Source organism: Ascaphus truei, chromosome 5, assembly GCF_040206685.1.
Source record: "Ascaphus truei isolate aAscTru1 chromosome 5, aAscTru1.hap1, whole genome shotgun sequence".
NCBI lineage: Eukaryota > Metazoa > Chordata > Amphibia > Anura > Ascaphidae > Ascaphus > Ascaphus truei.
Window position 1 is genome coordinate 303,312,149 of NC_134487.1, and position 26,193 is coordinate 303,338,341.

Below are 26,193 nucleotides of genomic sequence, written 5' to 3' on the forward strand. Positions count from 1 at the left end.
ATGTACTAATATTCTCGTTACTTTTTATTCTGTTTGCATTATTCCCTCAGATTATTAGAAACTACTAGAAAGAATGGATTTGATCAATATTGCATTATAATATATTAAAACATTAGAAACATTACTTTATTCCCAAAAGCTAGAACTAATATTGCTATTTTTTGCAGCACAGGAATTTATTTATCACAATATGAAGTTCATCACTAGAATTTACCCCAAAGGAACAAGAACATCATCTTCAAATTTTAATCCACAGGAATTCTGGAATGTGGGGTGTCAAATGGGTATGTGTGCTGTAAGTTCTATTATTTTAGTTTTTATGTCTATATATTTGTATTTTTAGGGTAAAACATTGCCATCATAGGTTTATTTTTCAAGAAACAGCTGATAATAAAGTAAAGTAATATAAAGTAATATGAGACTATAATATCTATTTTGTCTTATTTATTTGCCCCTTCAGGCTAATAATACAAAAGCCCTCTCCCTCCTTAAACCTTTCCCATTGACTGCCTCGCACCTCTGGAATGCCCTTCCCCTCAATACCCGACTAGCACCCTCTCTATCCACCTTTAAGACCCACCATAAGACACACTTGCTTAAAGAAGAATATTAGTAGCACCGTAGCTAATACTAGACACATGATACATAAAGCTTGGCCCCCTGCAGACGCACTTACCAGAACGTCCTCCCACTGTCTCTGTACGTTCTTCCTACCTTCCAGTTAGATTGTAAGCTTCTTGGAGCAGGGACTCCTCTTCCTAAATGTTACTTTTGTCTGAAGCACTTATTCCCATGACCTGTTATTTATATTATTTGTTATTTATATGATTGTCTCGTATTACTACTGTGAAGCGCTAAGTACATTAATGGCGCGATATAAATAAAGACATACAATACAATGTATGAGAAACACAACAACTTTCATTGATATCACACAAGAGTACAAAATGTAATTTTAACTTCATCTCAGAGACAAGTGGGATCTATTTACTAACATCTCCGAACAACTGCACAAGACTGCGGCAAAACCGGTGCAATAATCAGCACCATTATTATCAAAGAAAAGGAAGCACACAGAAAGCACCTGGAGTTTTCACATTGATGGACCTCGTGTCTTGTTTCTCACTGGTTTTGCCAAGATTGGCAGCCAGGAGACATTAGTAAATAGGCCCCAATATTGCTAAAATACTCGTTAAAACATGAGCAATTGATGCCAGGGAAACTTGTAGCAAATCAAGTGGTTAAAATGACCCCTATGGTTAGTGGTGACATCATACAATAACACCCCACCCGATACCAAGGAATGGGCCTGACACGGAGTGGTCACCACAAACAAGACGGGACCGCGGTGCCGAGGTGGGGATTAGATAAACACCAACCCACAGCTGCGTGGGCACGTCTGGAGTGTAGATTGGTGGAGGTAGCCGGGTCGGGGTTAGAGAGGTACGGATAGTCGAGATACTTGCCGGTGTCTGGATTGGAGAGGTACGTATCATTGCAGGTACTATTAGCCGAGGTCAGGGTTGGAGAGATGAGAATAGTTGTGGTACGTATGCCGAGGTCAGGGTTGGAGACATGAGAATAGTCGTGGTACGTATGCCGAGGTCAGGGTTGGAGAGATGAGAATAGTCGTGGTACGTATGCTGAGGTCAGGGTTGGAGAGATATGGATTGTCAATGGTAGCGGGGATCAGGAGTACAGAAGAGTGGAGTCCTAGGGATAGCCGGGTCAGGAACAGAGACCAAGGAGCAGGAGCGCAAGGCAGCAGGAACAAGGAGAGCGGTGAACACTTTGCAATACAAAGGTTTATGCTCAGCCAATGAGCCAGTAGGCCGGCTGAGCATTTAACAGGGAGGAGAGCCAATGAGTGTGGAGCAGATCGGAGGCGTGCCGTCAGTGCAGGCTGTGAGTGGTTACAGTCACGCAGGAGACAGGTGAGAGCCATATAGCAGCTGCAGGTTGATGACCTGGAGCAGGCACTTGTTGAGCGTGCGTTACGGGCGTGCGCGGCGCGCTGATGACACCCCCTCTCGGGCGCAACCTAGAGGCGGGACCAGCAGACTCTGTATTTATGTCTGCGCGTGACGCGCCCGCGCCCGCAGTCCGGCGGCTGGAGCGGGATGGATCCGGTAGTGTACTGCAGGGAGAGGGAGCTGCGGAGCACCTGGTCGCAGAGCAAGGCAGGCAGGAGGCGCGCCGAGGGTGGTGAGTATCGCAGATCCTCACAGGGCCATGCGTAGGACAGGATACTCCAGTACCTTGCCTCACAGGCTACTGACTTTATAAATATAGCTGTTTATTGTAAGTAAGGTCTGCCATCTGGTGTATACAGCTTCGTTCATTAACCCTTTCAATATGAAACGCAAGCAGGTTTTGTAGTCTGTCTTGCTTCATTCCAACATAAAATGGAGAAGAAGCCAAATAGGGGATGAAAATGTCCCCATTTGGGAAATGATCGTGTGGAACTCAGCCCGGAGGAAGGGAGCGACATATTACAGTATTGCACAGTGTTCTGAAAATGCAGCTTTGTAATTCCGGCTCCACATGTTATGTCAACTCCATTATTGTTCTTCTTTTCATTCTTGCTCTTAAAAGCCATAATCCATTTTCAAAGCTGATGTGACGATACTGAGAAGCTACATTGTTCACTTACACAAAGCGTTTTTTTATTTGGGTTAGAACAGATTGCTCCCTTCTACTAACCATGTACATGATTACGGAAAAGCTCCTACAATTGTCAATTTATTTAACATTCCTACCGAAATAATTGTAATGATTCAATTCACATACTTCCATGTGTTCATCCTGGCCAGAGGGTCTTGTAGCTCTTTGGCAAGCACTAATATAATTAAATAGCATTAATGGTTTGAAAAACCTGTTCCCTTTTTTGTGACCAGCATTCATTATGAAGCAACTTTGAGAAAAAGTAATTTAATGACAGGGCTTTGTAATTTAAACTTCCAGCTGTGGCTACATTTCTTCTCTTCTAAAAGGGCATATTCTCTGTTTGGATGTCTGCCAGATTTGGGCTTATGCAGAACAGTCTTGAATAGAATACTATAGTGAACAGTTAATAATCCCAATTCCTAACTATTTCAGCAGTTATTCCAAGAAAATGTGCCTTCCATCAATAAAATGGTAAAATGGGGCTTAATAGGGATGTCAGGGCCTTTTTATCCAGTGATGTGAAATCAGTGTGACAAACTTTATCTTTTTTCATCTTTTACTTTGAGCTCAATATCTGATCAAATAATATAGATATAAATAATATAGATAAAGAATTCCTTATAAAAAAAAAATGGAAGTACTTCCAAGTACTTAATTCCATATGAATAACAGTTTGACCCCAGAGGATTGAAAAGACCCTACTAGTTTGCACTCTATGGTTGTATGAGTATACGGGTATAAATGGTATAGCCACTTAAACTCTTTCCAGAGAGTAGGGTCTATTAAAAACCAAAACAATAAAATGTTATTACATCCAAAAAAGTATGTGTGACATTGGTGAAATAAGTCTTTAAAATAACTTAAAAATCCCCGCAGTGGAGTGTAGGAATGTCCTGTTGTACAGAAAATTTTGGGTAATTAAATTGTATTAAACCTTATTGGTTATTGACCCAAATACACTACTGCAACATCCAGATGGAACTACTAGTGTATACAAATTTGTTTTCAAATTTGACCTGAAAACACCTCTATTATACTGTATATTAGTAAACTGTTTGTAACCCAAGATAAGTACTTAGGACATTCAGTCAGAGTCCCTAGTGAGGTACTCACAGTACCCAGGTTGTTAGTGTATATATAAATACTTCTTAAATCAAGGGTTAAGTAATACTCCTAGACTCAGTGTTTTATTACAAAGTATTGGTACAATGCTATTTATTCTATTGTGACACACAGAATTACCAATTTGGGGCAGATATGGCAGGTTGTTATGGTGTATTTAACCCTTTAAAATAACATCACATCCATATCCATGTGTGTCTGAATAAATAGTATGTAATACCACATTTGGAGTAAAAGCATAGGACGTCGCTAATCTCTCGATAGGTACGGCTGCGGTGCAGCCACAGCAGTTTAAAGAAAAAGCTGATAAGTACAAGCTGCCTGTTAGTAAATGATGTGTCAAAATCACAGCTTTAAAGTAACCTATATGAGATATAAAGCGCGGTGCTCCTAATATCAGATTCCAAACATGCTTTAGAGTTAAAGGCAGAACCTTTTGACTGTTTTAAACAAATTCGCAACTAGCTTGGCTACTCCTTGAATAGATATTTGATATTCAGCTACTGCACCGACACACTTTATTCGAGCAAATACCCGGTATGTACCTGGCAGATACCTGGAATGCGCCGCTCCTCACCTCTGACAAGCCCCGTTGCGTTTGCCTTCCCAGCCTGGGTTCATGCCTGGCTGACGGGCGGCTGATCTGTTAAATGATAATGATTAGGATTTAATAGGCTGCAATGCTTCGCGTGTCTACCAGATGGCATAAATTCATGAATTGTAATGCAGTATATATATATATATATACTGTGCAGTATTGCAACCAGCGGGAATAAAATGCTTCAATCCCTGCTTGGAAAATACCTCAATGAACTCGGGCAGAAAACAGTCACAAACCTCAATACACCCGGGTATACCCGAATTCGTGGGACTAGCCGAGCTCGAATAAAGTGTGTCGCCAGTGTATGCTTATCTGGATTTCCAATGCGATATGGCTAATATGCTCTAACTGCACTATTGGTGAATGTATGTGCCTTTAACTCTAACGCATGTTTGGAATCTGATATTAGGAGCACCGCGCTATATATCTCATATAGGTTACTTTACAACTTTACAATATCAATACACATGATATTTACCTACACTGCACCATGGTTAATCACCGAAAAGTGTATTAGGTGAGTAGAATAGAATATATTTTTGTTACTTCATTCCATAGGCAGTTTACTTGTTTACAGTCTAGCAGAAAAATTGCAGAAAAATATCACAAAATACAAAAAATGTGACTTAATTAATAGAATATCATTTATTTTAATATTTGTCCTGGCATAGAATAAGCCACAAGGGCAGTAAATCTGCTTTTTAATTCCCTTTAATCATTGTTACAGAAGCACTGATAATCGAGCCCAGACCAAATAAGGGGAAGGGAGCGTGACCCTCGGCCTGATGGGGGGAGGAGGGAAGGGGACAGGGGGGAGGGGGGAAGGGGACAGAGGGGAGGGGGGAAGGGGACAGAGGGAGGATGAGGAAGGGCTAGGTGTTAAGGGGATGTCTCCCTGTGACCTACCTGTTATCCTCTGTAAGTCTCCCCAGAAGGTTCTGCCCGAAGTGGTTCCTGTCCGTGTGCAGAACTCTCCTGCGTGAGGGGACTGAAGAGAAGGAAGGGAAGAGCATCAGCTGCTCCATGGAGGATCGCCTGGAAAGCGGATATGTCACCCCCCACCCCCCGCAGGAGGAGCATGAGAGACTTCTTGGATGCTGAGAAGAGGAATGAAGTAGCACAGAGAAGGATGGCTCTGTGAGCTGAGGGGATCCCTCCCAGGGTCTCCAACCCTGTTGGGGGTGGCGAGTTTTGGAGGAGGGAAGGCCAGCCGGTGGTAAGTGCTGCTGCATGCACACCATTTGAAATTCTGGTGTAGATGGAGGGGAGGAGCTCAGGGCCTGTCGGCAGTCGGCATTTTTATTGCATGGGATTCATACCGGTGGTCTCTGGTGCTGATATTAATGGGTATCAGCTCCGGATACTCCCGGCATCAATCCCATGCAGGAAAGAAGCATTTTTTTCTAAGTTGCTCTCTCGCCGCCGTCTTTGAAGCTTCTCCCCATTTTCATGCCAACTTTTTTCTGGCGAGAGGATTTTGGGAGAAACTCGCCATTCAAGAGCCGCGATTAGCCTCGATAAGCTAATCAAGGCTACTAGAATTGCCCTAGTTTCAAAACCTGCCGATAAGTGGCTTATCGCCGCTCACTTGGTGATCTGTTTTGGACGGCAGCAAAAAATGGTGATTCTTGCCTTTATTGTCAACTTATCGAGGCTTTCTGAATAGCAGTAGGCATTTTGGCCAAAAAGGACTCGATAAGTGGGTAATCGAGGCTACTAAAATATTCCCCATCGAGGCTACTAGAATAGTGTTTTTGTTTTGGACATGGTGTTGGTTCTAAAAAATGTCAGGGTTTTGGTTTTGATTTTTGTTCTACTTTTTCCAAATCTCAACTTGTTTGGTATTGGTTTTGAGATGTTAATAAATTTACAACAGCATAATAAAGCCTGAAAAATGCATTCAATAAATATCAAATCCTAAAAAAAAAATAGGAAAATAAAATAATACAATTTAAACAGGTAAAATAATGAAAAAAGACATGCAGAGAAACACCTTGAGAAATTGAGAACGGGCCCTTGGCTGTGGGTTTGGAATTGGTTTGGTATTCAAATCCGTTTTGGTTCTAATAAACTTATGGGTTTTTGTTTTGCATTTCATTTTGTAATCTAAGGTTCTTGTGGGTTCTGATTTCACACACCCAGTATGCGCCTGAATGGGAGGTAAGGATTACGGGCCACAGCTGCTTAGCACCGTTTATTGAATCTGGGCCAAAATCTTTAACTTCTTTCCTTTTAACCTGTTCAGCACCAAAAGGACCAGCAAGTAGCAACACATTTCAGTGCTGTAGGGGTGTTTATCTGCCTCTGTGGTTAGAATGATATTCTTTTCACAAAAATAATCAAAGCAATATATTTTCAGATCATTTGTAGTTAGGAGCCCTAACTACAAATGATCTGAAAATATATTGCTTTGATAGCACATAGATCTCTTCTGTTCATCACTATCATAATGTACTTTGTGGTTGGGGATGGTCTTTCCACTAGTCACGGTAGACTGTTTCATGGTTGTAAGTGAATGTTTACTAAACAAATAATTGATACTATTGGAGCCTCAATAGGTAATGAGATTTGTAGTCAAGTTTGATTTAAGGCTGTACAGTAAGTAGGAAGAATTGGCGGACAGGGAGAAATTAAAGGTATTTATGTGGAGGCAATTTATATTGTGCTAGGGGCAGATCCACAGAACTCCATTATAAACATAATGGGATGTTAACATCTCATTAACTGCTAACGAGTATCTTCAAAGCTCACTAACCCTGCCTAAGGCCTTTCTTATCGCTAAGAGGACCTGGCATTAATTTCAACACCCGTTAGTGTTAATCATATGCAAAAGGTGTGGAATACCTCCATGCATACCCACAGCCGGCTGTTTAAATCAACAGGAGACTTAACGCACACTTTGTTAGGTAATAGCTATACCTGGTGTTACAGTAGGTGCTGCCAGCACCTAATGGCGGGTCGCAGAACATTTTTGGGCTTGGTCCAGGGTGCTGAAGCGGCCCACATTGGATTTTTTCATGGAAAGATAAAGTTAATACCCTGTGTCAGAGATGCATATTTGCTTATTACTAAGTATTAATAAGTTGCTTCCTTGAATGCTGACTCATTCACTAATCCACTAGGGGTATAGCAGATGTTGTCCAATGCAGTATAAGTAAAAGCTTGGCGATAAATTACCAAAGTAGATTTGCAGCATTGCAGAACTTTATTTCTGTACTTCAAACTCAGAGATGCAAGCAGGATGGAAACTGCTACATCTTCACGCTCAACAAGTCACTGACCAACATTACATGTGATACACTGTATACAGAATATGCACTCCTCTTACTGACTAACATTACCTGTGATACACTGTATACAGAATACGCACTCCTCTTACTGACCAACATTACCTGTGATACACTGTATACAGAATACGCACTCCTCTTAATGACTAACATTACCTGTGATACACTGTATACAGAATACGCACTCCTCTTACTGACCAACATTACATGTGATACACTGTATACAGAATACGCACTCCTCTTACTGAATAACATTACCTGTGATACACTGTATACAGAATACGCACTCCTCTTACTGACCAACATTACATGTGATACACTGTATACAGAATACGCACTCCTCTTACTGACCAACATTACATGTGATACACTGTATACAGAATACGCACTCCTCTTACTGACCAACATTACCTGTGATACACTGTATACAGAATACGCACTCCTCTTACTGAATAACATTACCTGTGATACACTGTATACAGAATACGCACTCCTCTTACTGACCAACATTACCTGTGATACACTGTATACAGAATACGCACTCCTCTTACTGACCAACATTACCTGTGATACACTGTATACAGAATACGCACTCCTCTTACTGACCAACATTACCTGTTATACACTGTATACAGAATACACACTCCTCTTACTGACCAACATTACCTGTGATACACTGTATACAGAATACGCACTCCTCTTACTGACCAACATTACCTGTGATACACTGTATACAGAATACGCACTCCTCTTACTGACCAACATTACCTGTGATACACTGTATACAGAATACGCACTCCTCTTACTGACCAACATTACCTGTGATACACTGTATACAGAATACGCACTCCTCTTACTGACCAACATTACCTGTGATACACTGTATACAGAATACGCACTCCTCTTACTGACCAACATTACATGTGATACACTGCATACAGAATACGCACTCCTCTTACTGACCAACATTACATGTGATACACTGTATACAGAATACGCACTCCTCTTACTGACCAACATTACCTGTGATACACTGCATACAGAATACGCACTCCTCTTACTGACCAACATTACCTGTGATACACTGTATACAGAATACGCACTCCTCTTACTGACTAACATTACCTGTGATACACTGTATACAGAATACGCACTCCTCTTACTGACCAACATTACATGTGATACACTGTATACAGAATACGCACTCCTCTTACTGACTAACATTACATGTGATACACTGTATACAGAATACGCACTCCTCTTACTGACCAACATTACCTGTGATACACTGTATACAGAATACGCACTCCTCTTACTGACTAACATTACCTGTGATACACTGTATACAGAATACGCACTCCTCTTACTGACCAACATTACATGTGATACACTGTATACAGAATACGCACTCCTCTTATTGACCAACATTACCTCTGATACACTGTATACAGAATACGCACTCCTTTTACTGACCAACATTACCTGTGATACACTGTATACATAATACGCACTCCTTTTACTGACTAACATTACCTGTGATACACTGTATACAGAATACGCACTCCTCTTACTGACCAACATTACCTTTGATACACTGTATACAGAATACGCACTCCTCTTACTGTCTAACATTACCTGTGATACAAAAGAAAACGTGGACCGGGCGCTTCTAAAAAAATATAATAGTGAATAGGGAACTGTGTCAAATCCAAACAAAAATGTGATACCTATACATATAATGTGATACCTATACATATAATATGAAATACAATACTTCAGTATGTGAAAAAAAAACGTCACCTTCAACCAAGTGACAATGTGATATAAAGTGAAGTAATAACTGCTCTACACCCTTGTATGGGACTGTTCGCTGTGATTACCTGTGATACACTGTATACAGACTGACCACTCAATACAGATTAACCACTCCCCTTAATGACTAACAAGACTAAAACTTGTCTTTGTGGCATTTTCTATTCTATACTGCTTTCCTTTATCAAGGCTTTCAGGTTATAATTTCTGTTCTATTGTATCTTTCCCTTCTATTTATCAACCAAGGCTTTTATGTGTTAATTTGTGTTCTTGGCACCCACCCAAAATGGCATTCCTTTGTTTTAACATTATCAGTCAGGGGGGTCATTACAATTAGAATGTAGTTACAGCCCTTTGGTCAGCTGTGGTGTCATACGTGCGTTAAAATGCACATACAGTATATAGGTGTGTATATATACATATATACCACAACCTAATACATATTACACTGCATGCTGAATCAATGCACTCGTATCCACCCCCTGGAGTAAGCCGACATTTTTTGCCAAGAACAATGTAATAGCCACTACGAAGCCATAATGGCCATGAAGACATTCATTATGCATGCCTTCATGGTCACTAAGGTTGCCAAGGAGTAGGTAGACAAGCACCCTAATTGCCATACTACCTATTGTATAGCATAGAGGTACAACCACTATGACATTCAAGGGGTTAACCTCCTCCCTTAATCACTCCCCCCCGGGTGACCTAACACCACTCCCAGGGGCTCTTTTAAGGAATCGGGGGAACACGTCCCTTGCAACGTGTTCCCTCCTTACCTGCCACTGCTGCTGCCTCCGTCCCAGCTCCTGGTCATGCGCGCACCCCCGCTCTGATTACAGAGCGCGCGCATCCGCAGCTCTTCAGGCCGCGCCACGGAGCTTGACTACGCCCCCCGGATGCGCCGCGCACACATGATGACGTGCTCCGATCCCCAGCTGCGAGTCAACACTGCTAAGTGCCCCTTGTCTCCTGCAGCCTATGGGAATCTCCGTGGAGGCCACGCCTCCGCTCCGCCTCCCTTCCTACTGGTTCCTGCTCCCTTTATAAACCTGGTTCTGTCATTCAGTCTTTGCTCAGCATAACCACTTGTAGCCTCGTTGCTTCCACGTCAGTTGTGCCTTGCCTTGTTCCAGTCTTGTTTTGCAGATTTATCCTTTGTGTACCGACCGGGCTTGTAAGTGAACCCTCTCTGGATATTGACCTTGGCTTACCCTCAACTAGGGCGACTTCTCCAACCCACGACCACGGCTTCACGAATTTTGACAATTCTGATATCTATAATCCCAGACCACGGCTTAACGAACTTCTACGAATCTGCTCTCTCCAACCCAAGGACCCGGCAAGTATACAGATTAACCCACTCTCTCCAACCCAGACTCGGCTACACTAAACAATCCGCCTTACAGGCACGCCTCCGCTGCTGTCGGTGCGTGGTTTCGTACCTTCCCCCCTCAGTACCGGGGTCTTGTCTTGTTTGTGGGTAACCTGATTGGTTGCTGTATCGTGTGGTTCCATTACAGATCTTCTGCAACAGCCTTGGCTTTCACAGAAGACTGGAGGTTGTACTGGAGATCACGTCCACTGCTAGAAGAAAGAAGGCGTCTAGAGGAACAGATGAAAAAAGAAGAAAAGAAGTTTAAAGAAGAAATACATACTGATGAAGACTCTTCAATCATTGGAGGACCGAGGGTGTTATTCAAGATGAGAACCCCCTCCTCGCCAAGCCATGAATGGCCTCTGATTACTAGTAGGTATTTTGACCTGGATGGGTTTTGTTTGTTTTTGGGGCCAGGGGTTATTTTTGTCTTCAGACCAGTGAAGTATTTACATTTTTATGCCCTTAGGATGTAACTTTTTTTGTTTTTTATGGTTTGTTTTACCATTGGGCCTGTGGAATTTATTTTTTATGGCTGGGCATTGGCCGTTTTGGGAGTATTGACGGCTGTCCACTAGGATGGGGTAATTTTTTTCAGGTACCCCCACTGAGTGTCATTGTGGCCACCTATGATTGTTTTTGATATTAAATACTTCTTAGCCAAGGTTTAAATCTAATGGTTGTGAATTCTCGCCAATTTCTCATTAGAATTATGAGCCATTAAATATAGCAGTTTGCAAGCTGCCCTGAGCATCTACAATGAGCATCTATCTCTGCAGGTTTCTGAAATCATTTTCAGAAAGCACAGATGTGATGAAACCTGGAGGAAGCAGCTTTTTTGGCTGAACAAGATTCAGCTAGTCACTTATATTCAGCACAGAGCTGCAGGGGGGATGGGAAAAAACAAGCAGGTCCCATTTATGTATTTTTTGTATTCGATGGATTGAAAATGAGATGTGAAAATAGACATGCTAGTAAAAAACAAAGCAAACATATTCCTTTTTTAAAGTGATTTTCTCACTCTAATGACGCCATCTCTTATAGTGGCCACGTTATTATTTTAGCTAGAAGTGTTCGAAAGTATTAGTTCAAAACTGTGTAAAAATGATCAGTGTAAAATAAGTTGAATGAATTTTAAACGTATGTACAGGTGCGCCGACGAGTATTCTAAAACGTGCCTTAAATTTGCCTTGGAAAATCTGGGGCTATCATCAACAAGACCCAGGTACATCCTGGGTACATCCTGGGTACAAGCTGGGTACATCCTGGGTACATCCTGGGTACATCCTGGGTACAAGCTGGGTACATCCTGGGTACATCCTAGGTACATGCTGGGTACATGCTGGGTACATGCTGGGTACAAGTTGGGTACATGCTGGAAACATTTCAGTGACATTTCTGCAGAGACTAATGGCCCATCGGATTAACACAGCAGGGGTCCCTGGCAGTCCCATTCAGTTTGAATGGGACTGCCAGGGACCCCCGCTGTTAATCCGATGGGCCATTAGTCTGTCTGCAGAAATGTTGCAGCATGTACCCAGCATGTTCCCGGGTCTTGTTGGTGATAGCCCCAGATTTGTTTTAGAATACTCGTCGGCGCTACAGTAGTTCAATGTACAGTAAATAAAAATATCACATGTGAGCACGTTCACACGTCTCAGACAGGTCTGCAGCCTGTCTATCTCTATCCCTATTATCTCTACGCATACAGTGCTTCCACTGCAGCTAGGGATTCTGGGAAATGACATGCAAATGAGCACATAGTGTCACCTTTTGCTTGAAATTCATTTTGACATGGACCCCTATAACATATGCCTGCTGTATCACACAGCTTTTCAGCACAGTCTGCCAGTAAAGCTACTCACAAATTGGGTGTAATCAGTGTGAGGCCGGTTATACTGACTTTGCAATGTGAAGCTGGGATAGGGTTCAACCGCACATTAGATAAGTTATGATGGGTAAAAAAGTGACAACCCTCCACCGTACAGTGTACCGCACATACAAATATCCGTTCTGAGCACATTCACATGTATCAGGCTATTCCCCATGATCTCCTAGCATGCAATGCTTACACTGCCACCAAGTTCAATGTAGATTTGAAAGTCCTGCAGAGTGACAAAGAACTTTGTATTTGCAGCTGCATTCAATCTTAACCCCTTCAGTGTACATCTGCATTGCCCCAAAGGCGTCCGCTGATGGGGCTCCCCAAGAGCTGCTCCCCTCTGCACAGGACCAGCGTGCTTAGGGTTAACATTTTCCTGTTCTTTGTGGAACGTCAAGCCCACCCACTGGAATGTTAATGAGCCAAGAAGACAAAGAACTTGGTATTCGCAGCTGCATTCATTCTGAACCCCTTCAGTGTAGATCTGTGTTGCCCCAAAGGACAGTTAAAGGGCAGCCAAAGGGTGTGAGCCATTTGCTGCCATTCGCTGATGCTTGAGGATGTTAAAGCTGCTCTATTTCAATATGAAACGCACCAGGCCTTTATCCCCTGTACCCAATTTTCAAACTCTATCTGTACATAAAATTTCTGTGAATTACTTGTATAACCTCTGTTCTTCTAATGTAACCATGTATTGTTATAACTCAGTGCCCAGGACATACTAGAAAATGAGAGATAACTCAATGTATTACTTCCTGGTGAAACATTTTAATAAATAAAATAAAGTGATACTGTGGGGCCTATGCACTAAGGGTTCATAAAAAAAAATCACTGGGCAATTTAAATCGCCGTTTTTGTGAGAGTTGTTATCACGGTATCAGAAAGCCTTGATTACCTGTGATAGCAAAATTTCACAAAATGGGCGAGTAGCCAGAGGTGTGAAGATCGCATCTCTGAATAGGACTTCCCCGGCGATTCCTTTCTGCCGCAGTGAGAGCTGCACAGAGAAAGCCACATCTCCCTGCGCAGATCTCGCCCGAAATGTATGTTTTTTACTTTAAATTGTGTTACTAGTGTAGATGAGCAGGGGGTCTCCGGAGCAGAACCGCATTGATTTCAGGTCCGTGGACCCCCTGCTTCCCAAGATACAGGCCCAGTTATGGGGTGCCAGTATCTCCTATGCATTTGATTCCCACGGTCACGTGACGTGAGACATTTCAATGCATAAGAGATACCGGCACCAAATAACGGGGCCTGTAACTCGGGAAGCAGGGGGTCCCCAAGGCTGAAATCAATGCATTTCTGCTCTGGAGACCCCCTGCTCCCGCACACTATGAATAAAAATTACATTAAAGCAGTTTCATTACCTTAGCGGATAGCCGCTAAGGCAATGAAGGGGTTAAGGCACAATAGCTGCCTTATTGAGGTCAGAGGGGGTGTGTGAAGCGGGTACTTTCAGATTAATACATTATCAGTCAATGGGCAATGAAAAACATAAAATAAATAATATGCAATCCAAAAACCTGAAAAAATAACATTTACATACATTCAATATTTAACTTAACTTTAGAAGCGTTGGCCCTCTGTATCCAGGGGTATCAGGAAGCTGTCGTACCGCAACGTTATCCAACTCAATCCAATGCCATCAACCTTGAAGATCCGGACCAGGTAACCAAATTCTTCTTTCTTTGATCTTCTAACACCTTCTTTATTCATCTGTAATTATTTCTTTATTTTCTGTTAATCCAAAAACCCAAAGGTAAATCCATGATGAGGTGGAAAGGATATAAGGTAACCTATCACATTGTACAGCAACCAATGGGATTGTCTTCAATCCCATTGGCTCTCATACCATGTGATATGGCCATGGGGGTTGAAGGATGTGACGTACCTCCCTTGGAGATTACATCACATCATTCACAAAAAAAAAAGACGGACACATGATACAGCGTCCAATCAGATTGGAGCTGTACCATATGACCAAAAAATGTGATGTCATAGGCCATATTTAAGGCCTTGACACCTCATTTGAGCTCAAGAAGCTGACGAGTCAACATCGTGTTGTGGATTTACCATTGGGTTTTTTGATTAACAGATGAAGAAAGAAGATGAAGAAAAGAAAGAAATAATTACAGAAGAAGATAGAAGAAGCTGATTGAAAAGAAAGAAGAATTGGGATACCTGATCCGGATCTTCATGGCAGATGGCATCGGATGGAGTTTCAGGCCTTTTCGGTATGTGAGCTTCCTGATTCCCCAGGAGTCAGAGGGCCAAAGCTCCTAAAGGTAAATTAAATATTGAATGTATGTAAATGTGTTTTTTTCAGGTTTTTGGATTGTATATTGTTTATTTTATGTTTTTCATTGCCCATTGACTGATAATGTATTAATCTGTGCCCCTTTAAGGCACAGATAAATACAGTATTTGCCAATGCATTTTTTGGCAAATGCTTGCTTTCTATTGAGTGGTTTTTTTTTCTATTTAGGTTTAATTTTTGGATTTAATTGTTTGTCATTTTGCTGGCTTGTTTACACTTTTTTATCTGACTGATTAGCGTTTTTAATTAATTCTTTCTTGTGTTGGCTCCTGCTTATAATTGAGGTGTTGGATAGTGGTTATATTAATTAATTGATTTGTTGGCTACTGGTTAAAATTAATTAATTGTTTTTTGGGTTAGTGCTTTTATTTATTTCATTGGTTGGCTAGTATTTTTATTGATTTAATTGTGGTGTTAATGTGCTTGTGTATGTTTGATTATTGTTTAATTTTGGACTTCATGCTTTTTTATTAGGGTGACCATTGAGGGCTATAGTGGCTTATGCCCATATTATATGGGTATGATGTACCACTATGCCAATTAATGGGTACAGGGTGGGTATAGTAGTTCCGGGGTGGGTGGTTAGGCCTCCCGGGTGGGTAGCAGGGGTGGGTTAACCCATTAAATACTATAGTGGTTATTAACCGCTGAGATGATTAAGGGGTTAGGGGCCATTAGATTGTTTTATTTAATGTATTATTTCTGTTAACGGAGGACATCGCCCTGCAATATGCTGACGAGGACACCCTTCAGAATGGCAGGGGTAAGTAGAAATGGTTTTATTTACTTTACTTATGCTGCCTTGCTAATGTTTGTTTTAATAATGGGCAATGAGCTATTATCCATATCTGTATACTGTATTTGTTTGGTGGGGGGAGGTGTATTTATTAAAATGTATGCCAATTTTTTTTTTAACACAGGATTGGTACCGCAGGATAACAAGGACCCATGGGGACCACCCGAGGACCCCCAGACACCCATGGGGACCACCCAAGGACCCCCGGATACCCAAGGGGACCACCCGGGTACCCCTGTGGGGCCCCGGACACCCATGGGAACCACCCAAAAGCCCCCAGACACCCATGGGAACCACCCTAGTACCCCCAAACACCCGTGGGGATGACTCAGGGACCCTCAGACACCCATAGGGACCAACCAGGGACCACCAGACACACGTGGGGAAAACCCAAGGACCCTGTTGCGGCCCCCGGACACCCACGGGGACCACATTGAGGCCCATGGATACCCGTAGGGACCACCTGGGAATTCCCCGCAGGCCTCTTGTATGAATCCTGTGTATAAAAAAATAAATGATGGTTTTATGTGGGGGCACAGGGGTTAGGTTGTGTATTGGCATTGCCGGGCCTGTAGAAAGATGGTTAGTTATACTTGCAAAGCCTTTGGGGTTCAGAGTAAGGGTAGTGATGTCCGTGTGCCAGAGTCCAGGGATATAGAGAGCAGGATCGTAATGTTCGTAAGCCAGAGTCCAGGGATCACAGAAGTCAGCAAAGTCGTGTCCGTAAGCAGGGTTCAAGGGCAGTAGAGAGCAGGGTAATTCAGTACAAGCAGAGGTCAAGCCAGGGAAATCCAGGGAGGAGCAGGAACAGAAGCTGAAAAACACAGGAGAGCCAAGCATAGGACTGCACACACAGAGGTTACAAAGAACTATGCAGAGCAATGAGAGAAAGGACAGACAGGGGTTATAAAGGAGGGAACACCAATGGGAGAGAGAGGAGGAGCAGAGGGTGGAGTGGGAGGCAGCAGGGATAGGTGAGAAGGAGAGAGGGAGGAGACAGGTGAGGCAGAGAGGGAGATAGCTTGTAAAGCATGAGAGGATGAGCCAGAGGTCTGGGAAGGCCTGCAAGAGGAGCGTGTGCGCACGCCCTCTGTAAGGTTAGAGTGCGCGCGCACAGGCTGTGTCAATCGGAGCGCCGCGGGAGCACCCGCCGAGGGCGGAGGGATAACCGGAAGAGGGTCTGCAGGAGGTAAGGGAACCAGAGCAGGAGCACAGGGAGGCCGTGAGCGGGGAGCACTGTAAAGGAGAACGGGAGCCTGGGAAGACGCGCGTGCCTTGCGGGGAACACGCGCAGACGCCGGGAGAGCATCAGGGGCTGCCGCAGAGGGACGGATGCGGGAGGAGGAAGGGAGAACAGAACGGGGAGGCAAGGAAGGGACATGAGAGGCAGGAGGAAGCGCAGTCCCAGGCACACATGGAGGGGAAGGAATCCCCTGAACCGTCACACTTATCTTGCATTAAACGGGCAGTGGATGGAAGGGAAGTAAACATAATTATGCCCTTTACAAAGCATTCGTAAGACCACACCTTGAGTATGGAGTACAATTTTGGGCACCACTCCAAAATAAAGACATTATGGAACTAGAAAAAGTGCAGAGAAGAGCCACCAAATTAATAAAGAGAATGGAAAATCTGACATGAAGAGACACTAGCTAAATTACATTTGTTTACATTAGAAAAAGTGGCATCTAAGAGGAGATGTGATAACTAAATACAAATATATTCAGGGACAATACGAGGAGCTTTTAAAATAATTATTCATCCCAAGGGCAGTACAAAGACACAGGGTCATCCCTTATGGTTGGAGGAAAGGAGATTTCACCAGCATCAAATTAAAGGGTTCTTTACAGTAAGGGCAGTTAAAATATGGAATTCATTACCCATGGAGACTGTGATGGCAGATACAATAGATTTGTTCAAAAAAGGTTGAGCATCTTTTTAGAAAGGGAAAGTATACAGGGATATAACAAATAAGTAAACATGAGAAGGATGTTGAACCAGAGAGACATCTGATTGCCATCATTTGGAGTTGGAAGGAATATAATTTTCCCCTTATGAGACAGCATTTTGAAATGTTTAACTTGGGTTATTTTGTTTGCTTTCCTCTGGATCAAAATATTGTAAATAGAAATATAGGATAAAGAATCTGCTGTGTAAATTTAGCATAGGTTGAACTTAATAGACATGTCTTTTTTCAACCTCATCTACTATGTACGTAACTATGTAACTATGGTTTGCTGGCTTTGTAGGTTCTCATTCTATAGTAATATTCTTGAAAAGCGAATAAGCCAAAACATATAAATGGATTGTATAAAGTGCAATGACCAGTATCGATCATTAATAGGCATTCAAATAAATGGAAGATAACAATGACTAATTGTTAACTATCGTATATTAGTCAATATACTGTACCCTCAGTGTGCTCACATCCATGTCTGTACTGTGGATATCTGCAGTTTAAACATTTTATATAACCTAGGACACTGAAGCAGGAACCGAGAATCTTCTTAGGACATTTACATGTTTTAATCTTCAACATGTTCCTTTAAAGGGTGCATTCTACAGAACTAACATTGTTGCACATCACTACTTACTGTATATACTGTATCATGTTTAAACATGGAAGGTGTCATTCCAATTACCTTACATCTTTACATATATCCTTTTTGATAGTTTACCAAAAATAAAAAATGTTCATCCCTATTTATATTTATGGTAATGTTCATAACTGTCTTCTTCTTCTTCTTCTTAGTGGCGTTAAACTTTCAGACACCTGGAATACCCATGGATTTGCAGAATGGGAAATTCCAAGACAATGGAGGCTGTGGATATATTCTAAAACCAAAGATTCTGCGAAATATTAAGGCTAACTTTAATCCACATGATATACCTCATGGTATTACTCCAATGATTCTTTCCATTAGGGTATGTACAAATGATTGTTTCTTTGATAAAGCACTTTTTCCCACATGTAATTGTCTCAGATAAGGATTTTATTTACGACCAAATGTCCTGGACCATCTGACAAGACTTTCTCTTTCCTGCGTAACACTTTGAAACATCTATTTGTAATGAGCTTGTTATATATCCACACCCCGAATCCCAAGCGCTGATCAGTACATTCTACTTATCCTAATTACTTACCATGATAGGATAATATAATTAACAAGAAGGTCAATCACAGCATACAAAGCCTTGTAAACATGCAGTCCATGTAACAGCGCTCAGTCTGATGTGAGAACCCGTTCTCTCACAGTGTCTGTTCCTGTCCCCTTTCTGCAGAAGATGGACATTCTGAGAAATGGTGCTGAAATGGGATGTTATGATCAGAATTCAAATGAAAGTTTCTCATACCTAACTGTAAAGAATTTCCATTTGTGTGCAAGATATTTTTTCAGATTATTGGAAGCACAATAAAGAAGCATTATATTGAAAATAATAAACATTGAAATAGCATTTCATGCTGCGTTAACATGAAAGGAGAAAAACACAAGTGTGATATTATGTGACTTTTTAAAATAATGCCATTTTAAGTAGTCATGTTTTCTTTGAGTAATGTAACCTAAATATTTCTTCCTTTGACAACATTTTGCTATTTTTGTTTATCATTCAGATTGATAGTAATTGGGCAACGACAATAAATAAATATACAGGACTATAACCCCTTCATCATAAGCAGTAAATATACATTCTGAATATCTGGATCATTAAACAAATGTTAGACATAGGGAGTTAAAGTATCACCCTTTCATGAATAACACATATAGAGAGGTTGTTACATGGAAGTGTAACAGATGCATCATGCTCCACCCTAGTTTCTAAATGTTCTCATCCTAATATAGTGTTGATAGATGATACTGTATTGCTGAGGTACTTCAGAAATAACACGAGCAATATAAAACTTTGTTTCATAATCTATAAACCACGTTCTCATATTAGCCCTAAAAACCTTTGTGTTTACGCTCCACTTCCTCAGAAGAAATGTAGATATCTAGACATGAAGAGACATTTGTACTTAATTGAGTTAGGTCGTAATTCATCTCATGGCTCATTCAGTTGAATGACTTCAGAAAGGAATTTTTTTTTTAAACAAAGCATAACAAACAGACCCCAATATCCTGGCAGCCATCTTTCCTCCTCCTGTTCCTGTTTTCCGCTCTTTGCTCGTCTTCCCTTTTCGGTAGGTCCCGGTTGTAGGTCTAGGATTGGCGTCCTCCCTATGTTCCTACACACGCTCTAGTGCTGCGTTTCCTGGTGAGTAGCGTGTTAGAAAAAGTTTGAATTAAATAAGATACATTATGTCTTGAAACTGCTTAGCAGATTTGGTCCAAAATGCATTAGGCACAGATTAACATGTGACTCGTGGGGTAATTTGAACTGCAGTGATCTTAGATTATGAAATCATGAGTTGGTTTGACTTTGATTCATCTTCTGAAGTAGCACACTTTTACAGCCAAGTTCCTCTCTGAGGAAGGGCCAAAGTAGCCCAGAAGAGCATCAGGATCACTGCCAATGGAGTTCTAGAGCTAGTCTGAGATTCAGTCATTCTAGAAGATGAGATAAATATGTAATTGTATTATTTTCATTCTTGTGAAGCAGCCCAGTTTTAATATGTTGTCTACATTGGCATAATTATGTTTTACTAAACTTATTCTTTGCCATAATAACAGGCAATTGGTAAATATATTCAGGTAGAAAAGGGTTTATATACATTTAAGTAACTAAAATACTTAAAATAAACTCAAAACATTTATTAGCAGTTTAATTTTAAACTCTACCAACAATTCCATAGTGTTCCTTAAGTAATATGAAAAAAGTTATTTAGAAAAGTGTTGAATATTTTGCATTTCTAAGTGTACATTATACCCGAATAATAGGGGTTGTGAAATTTCAGGGGTTCAGCCACCAGACCTCTGGCTTCAGCAACAAGTCCTAGATTTCTTCCTTCTCTAGTGATAATCAGGTGGTGGGACAGTGCGCGTCTGTGGTCATTTCTGGTCTGTACAGTATACAGAAGCCTAAGCCAGTTCACCGGAAATCCCGATTCTATCCAATCTCTATTCACAGGTTGAAATACACTAATACTGATTACACTCAACACGTTCATTTCTGATGTGAACATCTGGTAGCACAATTTTAAATGTGCTTTAAGAATGCAATTTGTTAGCCAATAAAAATGAATCTCCATAGACAAAACAATGCTAATTAGGAGATAAACTTGACATGTAGGTGGGTTTTGCATTATTAATACTAATATATAATTACGAATATGAGTAACTTGATTAGTATGGGCTTTGAAACTATATCGCCTGAGGCTATTTCTTTTCTCCCTGGCACCATAATGCAGACGGTAAACATGATGTACACTCATAATGTAACATTTCCCGTCAGCAATGACTTGTCATGTGCTAATCCAATTGAATATCTTACTGAATAACATTCAAGGTCAAACCCATTTTTTCGTGTATGAACAGGAGTGAAACAGGACATTGGGGTATGCTCTTATTATTAGAACCATGATGCGACACAGGCTAGAATAGCTGTGCCCGATGGCAGCTTCGTGCCTCCGGGAGAAAATATGGGATAAAATTGCCAAGAGCGCTATATGTGAAACACAACCCCGTAGTTACAGCTGCTGCATCATTGGTATCTTGACTTGCTAGGGTACATTCAATAGTTTGCTAACGTGTCATTGGGGAACTTGTGTCCAATTCGTTGTTCATGCATATGACGTGGTCCGTGCCGGGTGAGATATTAACACAGAAATCATTTTTTAATTAGTTGAATTTTTTTTGCCTATTTGCTGATAGCTGAAGAAGATGACAAACTGCGCATCCTATTTTAATATATATATATATATTTTCATGTACTGCATGACTGCTTTTATCTATTAATGATAAATGAATTGAGAAAAGCAGTTAGAAAAAATAGTCCTCTTTTAAATAAATTTGGAAATGAATTTTTAACATTGATGCTAATTGCTACTTTGGGGGTGGGGGGGTGGGGGATGGTTATAAACTGTTGCATTAGATTGTAGCCTTTCTGTATTATAACATTCTCCACTTAATTTGTCAAAACTAAATAATTGAATGTATTCACAGAACTTTCCCGGGGCATGCTTGGGATACATACACGTATACTGCATAGAATTCTGCATTTTAGAGTGTATATTATTTGTATTCTTTTGAGAATAACCTGTTTTGCAGATAATCAGTGGATTTCAATTGCCACCAAGCAGTCTCTCTAAAAGTAATACAGCCAACTCTAAAGTCGTGATAGAGATATACGGTGTTCCCGCCGACCAGTCCAAAAGACATACTCAGGTTCAAAAAAACAATGGTAAGTTACTATTTTTCTTCTTTGTATTGAAATAAAGAAATGTAACCAAGGTTTTATTTTCTAATCACATCTTTCTCTAACAAAATACTTTTCTATGGGCCAAATTAAGATCATAACCACAGTCCACAAACTCCGGAAGAATTCTACTTGCGTGTTCACTAGAAAATGTCACTATTACTTTCACTAATTTAGACAGGCTTCCCATTATACAGCTGTTACTGTAGCGCACTATTTTTGTAAGTAACAATCCTTTACGGGCTAACGCACCTAATCAGGCATTAACACCGGATTGGTGCATTAACCTTTAATAAACTTTAATGAATCACCCTCTAGGAATTAATATTTCACCAAAGGGGGCTTAGATTTAGCATGCTTTGTCTCCCTTTCATTTGAATCTGAAGTGATTGGGGGTTATGCAGTAAGCAGTGATAAGTGCTTTTAAGTGAGATAAAAAGCCATTATAGCGGTGATATTGCCTGCTGTGAGATTCACAAAGCAGTGATAAGTCTTTTAAGTGAGATAAATGCCTTTATAGCGTGATACTGTCTGCTATGAGATTCACAAAGCAGTGATAAGTGCTTTTAAGTGGGAAAAAAAGCCATTATAGCACGATACTGCAGTGTTATCACTGCTTTGTGAATCTCACAACAGGCAGTATCACGCTATAAAGGCAGTTATCTCACTTAAAAGCACTTATCACTGCTTTGTGCATAGCACCCAGAAAACCCACTTATCACTGCTTAGTGCATGACCCCCAAAGCACGCTAAATATTAGCATCCTATAGAGAAGCTGGACCAAAAAATTTAAGTTAAAAAGTAACTTACCAATCATTTGCAACTTTCCATGTTTAAAAGTGTGTACAGTAATTTATAATGTTAAATGTGCCAATATAATGCAATTACAATAGTGCCTTTAAAGGGTTTTCTTATGATATTTTGCCTTAGTTAGAGCAGAAAATGTTGAAGCAAGCACTTGGCTAAATATAATTGAGCTGCATAATGAGAAGGATTAGTTACGAATTGCAATACACAACATTTAAGGACACAAGTAATATTTCAAATGTTATACGCCTAATCCATGATAAAAAAAGAAAAACTGACTTTAAAAAAATGTATGAAATCAATTCTGGGAACTGTATTTGCATATACCAACTATGCAAGCACACAAACACACACTGGGGGGTACTGTAAATGTACAAATCTCAGAACCCTGATTGGACGGATAATGTCAATTGTTTACCCTTCTCTCGGAAAAATTGTTTCTTTTTTTGGAAGTCACGGTGACATTGATAGAGGCAGGCTTGTGTCCAAAGTTTGAATCCACGAGAAGCTTACAGTACTTAAGCCAAAGTGACTTACAATATATACCTCCACAAACGCACCTTTCTACAACACATGGAGAGACACTTGTGCAAAAAAAGGAGCGCACGTGAGATACCTGGGAATTATGCAAATTTAGATATACAAAGTATTTTTATATGATTAACTTCAGCATCATTTTTTTTTTTGTTACATTTATTGCTGCAAACTTCTGTGGATCTGTACCTCCGGTGAAAATTGCATGCTTTCACAGGTTTAAAAAATATATATATTGGAACGAACTTTTGTAGACTTGCGAAGAAATAGAAAAGTTTGTGCGAAGGTTTCCCGGGCCAAACGCTGACACAAGTTCCCATCTCTAGATTTCATCAATACATGTGAATGACTGAAATGCAAATTAATCTTATTTGGGGCATCGTGGAGTCCCCAAGAACAAACAATAACAACAAATGCAATGCAAGTGATGGATACTGAAAAGAGAGTGTGTGTGTGTGTATACATATATGTGTGTGTGTATATATACATTATATATACAGCAAAACAGGAGAGAAAAGAGCCCGTTAAGAGCACTCAGATATACCAATATATGAAAAATAACAATTTATTCATCTGACACATAAACATACACAAAAGAAACAGAGCAGAATGATTAAAATAAGGCATGGACCCCTGACACGAGCACTGCAGCAAACACTAATGCTAAGTTTAATTCTGTGGACGAAACGCGTAGGAGTGGGAGCGTTAGGCAGGACCCCTGGATGATCCTCCCTCAGGAGACACGTAATTATACTGCAGAGCACCCCTGCTTGATTGTTTTTGCAAGTACAGTACCTCTTGGCTTTTTATCTACTAACAGACTCATGGACTTTGAAACAATACAAACACCCAATATAATAGGCAGTGTTTACTCTTGCGCTGCTTCAACATGACAGCCGCTTACTCAGTTTACTTACTCAGTTTACTGTCTGCTACCCAAATACGCATGAGGAGGTTTTTTTGAGCAACAACCAACCACATATTTTTAGTGTGTATTTGTGCTTTTTCCTCCTTGGCTTTATTCATCTTCGCAGTATATCACTGGTCATATTTGGTGTAAAGCAGCTGTCTTTCTCCATGTGTGGAGGCTTATATCATGTTACCCGAGCAATTTTGGATAGTGCTCTCACTGTATTGTTTTCAATAGCATTGAACTTGTCCTTATGGTTAGTCTAGTTAGTTTGACTGATTCTAGACAAGACAAGACTGTGCCTGCCTTTCTATAGGACTGTTACCTATCTTGTTAGCCTCTCCTTAGCATTAGTGTTTGCTGCAGTGCTCGTGTCAGGGGTCCATGCCTTATTTTAATCATTCTGCACTGTTTCTTTTTTGTATGTTTAAGTGTCAGATCAATAAATTGTTATTTTTCATATATTGGTACATCTGAGTGCTCTTAACGGGTTCTTTTCTCTCCTGTTTTGCTCTATTATCACTGGCCCGTGAGCACCGCCGGACATGATAATAATATCTACACCTACCGGTTTATGGTGACCGTTGTTATTCATAGAGTGGATGCGAGGATTCTTCTTTCTCCTATATATATATACAGTGGTGTGAAAAAGAAAGTACACCCGCTTTGAATTCTATGGTTTTTCATATCAGGACATACTAACAGTCATCTGTTCCTTAGCAGGTCTAAAAATTAGGTAAATACAACCTCAGATGAACAACAACACATGACATATTACACCGTGTCATGATTTATTTATAGATATATATAAATATGTACTATTGTAGTCAATCATGACTGACTCGAATGAAAGGTCCATATGGGACCTGAAACGTTGTTCCTCCTCTGCTCTTGGCTTCCACATTAAGTGGAGAATGACATTATGAACTTGTGAGGAGACCTGCACTTTGTACCTCTGTCCCAGAGGAGACCTGCACTTTGTATCTCTGTCCCAGAGGAGACCTGCACTGTGTATCTCTGTCCTAGAGGAGACCTGCACTTTGTACCTCTGTCCTAGAGGAGACCTGCACTGTGTATCTCTGTCCTAGAGGAGACCTGCACTGTGTATCTCTGTCCCAGAGGAGACCTGCACTGTGTATCTCTGTCCTAGAGGAGACCTGCACTTTGTATCTCTGTCCCAGAGGAGACCTGCACTGTGTATCTCTGTCCCAGAGTAGACCTGCTCTGTGTATCTGTGTCCTAGAGGAGACCTGCCCTGTGAATCTCTGTCTTAGAGGAGACCTGCGCTTTGTATCTCTGTCCTAGAGGAGACCTGCACGTTGTATCTCTGTCTCAGAGGAGACCTGCACTGTGTATCTCTGTCCAGAGGATACCTGCATTTTGTATCTCTGTCCTAGAGGAGACCTGCACTTTGTATCTCTGTCCTAGAGGAGACCTGCACTGTGTATCTCTGTCCCAGAGGAGACCTGCGCTTTGTATCTCTGTCCTAGAGGAGACCTGCATTTTGTATCTCTGTCCCTGAAGAGACCTGCCCTGTGTATGTCTGTCCCAGAGGAGACCTGCACTGTGTATCTCTGTCCCAGAGGAGACCGGCACTTTGTATCTCTGTCCCAGAGGAGACCTGCACTTTGTATCTCTGTCCCAGAGGAGACCTGCACTTTGTATCTCTGTCCCAGAGGAGACCGGCACTTTGTATCTCTGTCCCAGAAGAGACCTGCCCTGTGTA

General features: G+C 41.1%; 1 protein-coding gene across 1 annotated transcript in view; it reads left to right on the plus strand.

Moving 5' to 3' along the window:
* PLCZ1 (phospholipase C zeta 1) overlaps nt 1-26,193 on the plus strand; it is a 95,281-nt gene that overhangs the window by 64,877 nt on the left and 4,211 nt on the right. Inside the window, exons 8-10 of the mRNA XM_075602995.1 lie at nt 168-284; nt 18,615-18,787; nt 22,069-22,201. Of these exons, the coding sequence (XP_075459110.1) occupies nt 168-284; nt 18,615-18,787; nt 22,069-22,201 (423 nt within the window). The remainder of the gene's footprint in view (nt 1-167; nt 285-18,614; nt 18,788-22,068; nt 22,202-26,193) is intronic.